The sequence below is a fragment of the Salvia splendens genome, chromosome 16, assembly GCF_004379255.2.
Source record: "Salvia splendens isolate huo1 chromosome 16, SspV2, whole genome shotgun sequence".
Classification (NCBI taxonomy): Eukaryota; Viridiplantae; Streptophyta; class Magnoliopsida; order Lamiales; family Lamiaceae; genus Salvia; species Salvia splendens.
The window spans coordinates 10,770,761-10,773,509 of NC_056047.1; the positions used below are offsets into that span (position 1 = coordinate 10,770,761).

The 2,749-nt window shown below is 33.1% G+C and overlaps 1 protein-coding gene across 1 annotated transcript; it reads right to left on the reverse strand.

Annotated features, from left to right (window-relative positions):
• Positions 1-359: 359 nt before the first annotated feature.
• Positions 360-1,665, reverse strand: LOC121770947 (protein CRABS CLAW-like). The gene is made up of 7 exons (XM_042167723.1): positions 1,545-1,665; positions 1,262-1,396; positions 1,029-1,125; positions 834-882; positions 668-743; positions 474-530; positions 360-379 (listed from the first exon to the last, which is right to left on the reverse strand). Exons 1-7 carry the CDS (start codon positions 1,614-1,616, stop codon positions 374-376), a joined length of 492 nt encoding a protein of 163 aa, XP_042023657.1. The 5' UTR covers positions 1,617-1,665; the 3' UTR covers positions 360-373.
• Between the last annotated feature and the right edge of the window lie 1,084 nt (positions 1,666-2,749).

A 2,749-nucleotide genomic window follows, 5' to 3' on the forward strand; every position in this document is an offset into this window, starting at 1 on the left:
CTGGTTTGTTATTGGTTGCCTAATTAAATCCTCGACTATATGATAGTATAAATTCCAGTAAATTTGTAGCTATTGTTGATTTGTAAAAATTGCTATCTTATAGAGATCTTCCCTAAATAGCTTCTAGATATTACACCACATCTCGAGTAAGATATAGTAATCATTATAATTTAACCTTCATTAGAATAAACAAAAGCAGCAGTACTGATCACTCCAATATTTAGCTACGAACGTAACAAGGTACATGGAATACAAAGCTTCAAAGCTCAAGTCTGAATGAAAGCTAAACTGAATTCAACATATTTCCATCCCCTAAATTGTCTTAAACAACCCAATTTTCTCTAGATCAGCCTCAGCCTCCCTCCCATGTTTATCAAGCCTGAGTGAGAGATATATATCACATGAGAGTAACACAAAAAGAAAGGCTCACTCCATTTGCAAGAAACATGACTGAATTAAGATTGCAATTTTACCTTGTTAGTGCTGGTGGAAGCATTCATCTGTGGAGTGTTCGGAATGTACCTAGCCCACTGTCACAATTATTTGTAACCAATCAATTAGATTCGAAATTCATTGCTGCCTTTAACCAAAAAACATATAGATCCGAGGTTCCCCTTTAGGGTTTCATCCACGATTAAATAATTAAATCATTTAAATTCAAACTCACATTTTTTGCAGCTGCACTGAAAGCCTCTCTATGTGGTATCTCTGGATTTGCCGCTTTGATGCGCTGTATCTCTTCTCTGGAGATTAATCAAAAAATCAATTTATTTCTCTTTTTTTTTCTCATTTAAGGAAGTAGAAATTTGTAAAAAGAATAAAAGTCTCCCTACTTCATGAACCGGTTGTAGGCAGATGGAAGCCTATGCTTCTTCTCAGGAGCTGCAAAAAAACTCAGTAATTACATTTTTTCAGTTTTAAATTTCAATTTCTTTCTTCTCACAGTAGAAACCAAAGATTTAGGGTTTAGGGTAAACTGAAATATATAGAAATAAAGTATCACGAGATCATTAATTAATTGTACGTACGTTTGACCACAAATGGAGCTTTAGGCGAGGAGGGCTCGCTGGAAGTGGATGAAGACGATGATGCAGACTGCCCCTTCTTGAATTCATTGCAGAAAGCCTGTTCCAGCCACAAAGTTAATTAATTTTACACTACCTAGAGTAACAAATTAAAATAATTTCTTATTAAATTACATAGAGAACTAGTATGAAAACCCTAATAGTAAAGACACACTTATATAAAAATATTATGTTACCTGATAATGAAGACTTGTTTGATGATCATAGCAGTGTCCTTGGGATTGAGGTTTTGTGCTAAGAAACGAGAGATTGCTGCAATGCCCACATTTCACTGTCAGAGTGTCCAACAGTCTCTTGCATGGGATCCCAACCTATTATTTTTGTAAACCAAAAAACAAAAAATTAATTATAGCATATAGTAGTATAATCAAACTTGGATAATATATCTATAATAAACACACATGACATTGTACTAATTGTTTTGCATGTAATTTGAGAGTAATTAAGTAGTGTATGTACCGCGAGAACGGTGTTGCAGAAGGTGCAGCGGACGTAGCAAACGTGCTCGGAGGCAGGTTGAGCCAAATCCATGGTGATGAATGTTGAAGGTATAATGTGAGAGATGAAGAGGAAAGGGAAGAGAAAATGAATAAGCATATTTATAGAGAAAGATGCTATGTATAAAGTGAAAATTAGGGCTTGAGGTGGTGATAGCACCAAAGAGGAAATTCTAGGGTTACTAAGCTTCTCATATGATACTAACATTTTAGACTATCAAACAAATTATAGGGGTGGCATGCCCACTCAACAACCTGGTAATAACTATATTTAATCTGTCAAATGTATTTCATCCAATTCAATGGATCTGGATCAATTCAATATAAGGATATTTTGTTTTGGTATGGATGGTAAAAAACCATATTGATCTTGAGCTTGACACGCCATGGTGTATATGCAAGGTAAAGTTAAGTGTTAGATGCCAATTTAATGCACCAACTCACAAAATTCTCAATATATACACGAATTTTATCTTATTTTCCAATACGATTATTGAGATGTTGCAATAATATCACCGCATTTCAATTTGTTCAATGAAAATCTACCTCTTTTTTGGTAATTCAATAGTTAACATGTCAAGTGTAATATAACACAAACTCCTTCGTAAAGACCAGAATTTAAGGATGTTTATTTTACAAGAAACTGAATGCTGATAATATTACCAATGATAAGTTTAAAATTTTGTGTTAAATTTTAGTAATGAATTAACTTCGTGCATTAATTGGCAGCATGTTTTATATACAATGAAATTGAAATATATAGAGATTTTCAAGCTTATATCAAACAACTACCTAACTTAGACAGTGAATGATTACCATGATACTAGAGAATAAGAATGGTTTCATCTACAAAATAAAATGAAAAGAAAAATTCGTTTCTTCTTCCTTGAAATTATTATCGGTGTGATCTTTCAAAAGGCACAATTGACAGATGCTCAACTCAACTGAGTGAAAATTCAGAGTTCCAAGTCATTGTGAGTATCTTATTTACTATTTGAATCTTAACAAGTTTTATGTATCACATCGGCTATATTTAACTAAATTTAACATAAATCAGGAAGCAGGCCACTTTTAACGGATCCTTTTTTATGAAGTATACACATTACCATCAAAATTTTCAATCATAGCCTGTTACATGGCATAGAAAACAGAAGTTTTAGGAATTAA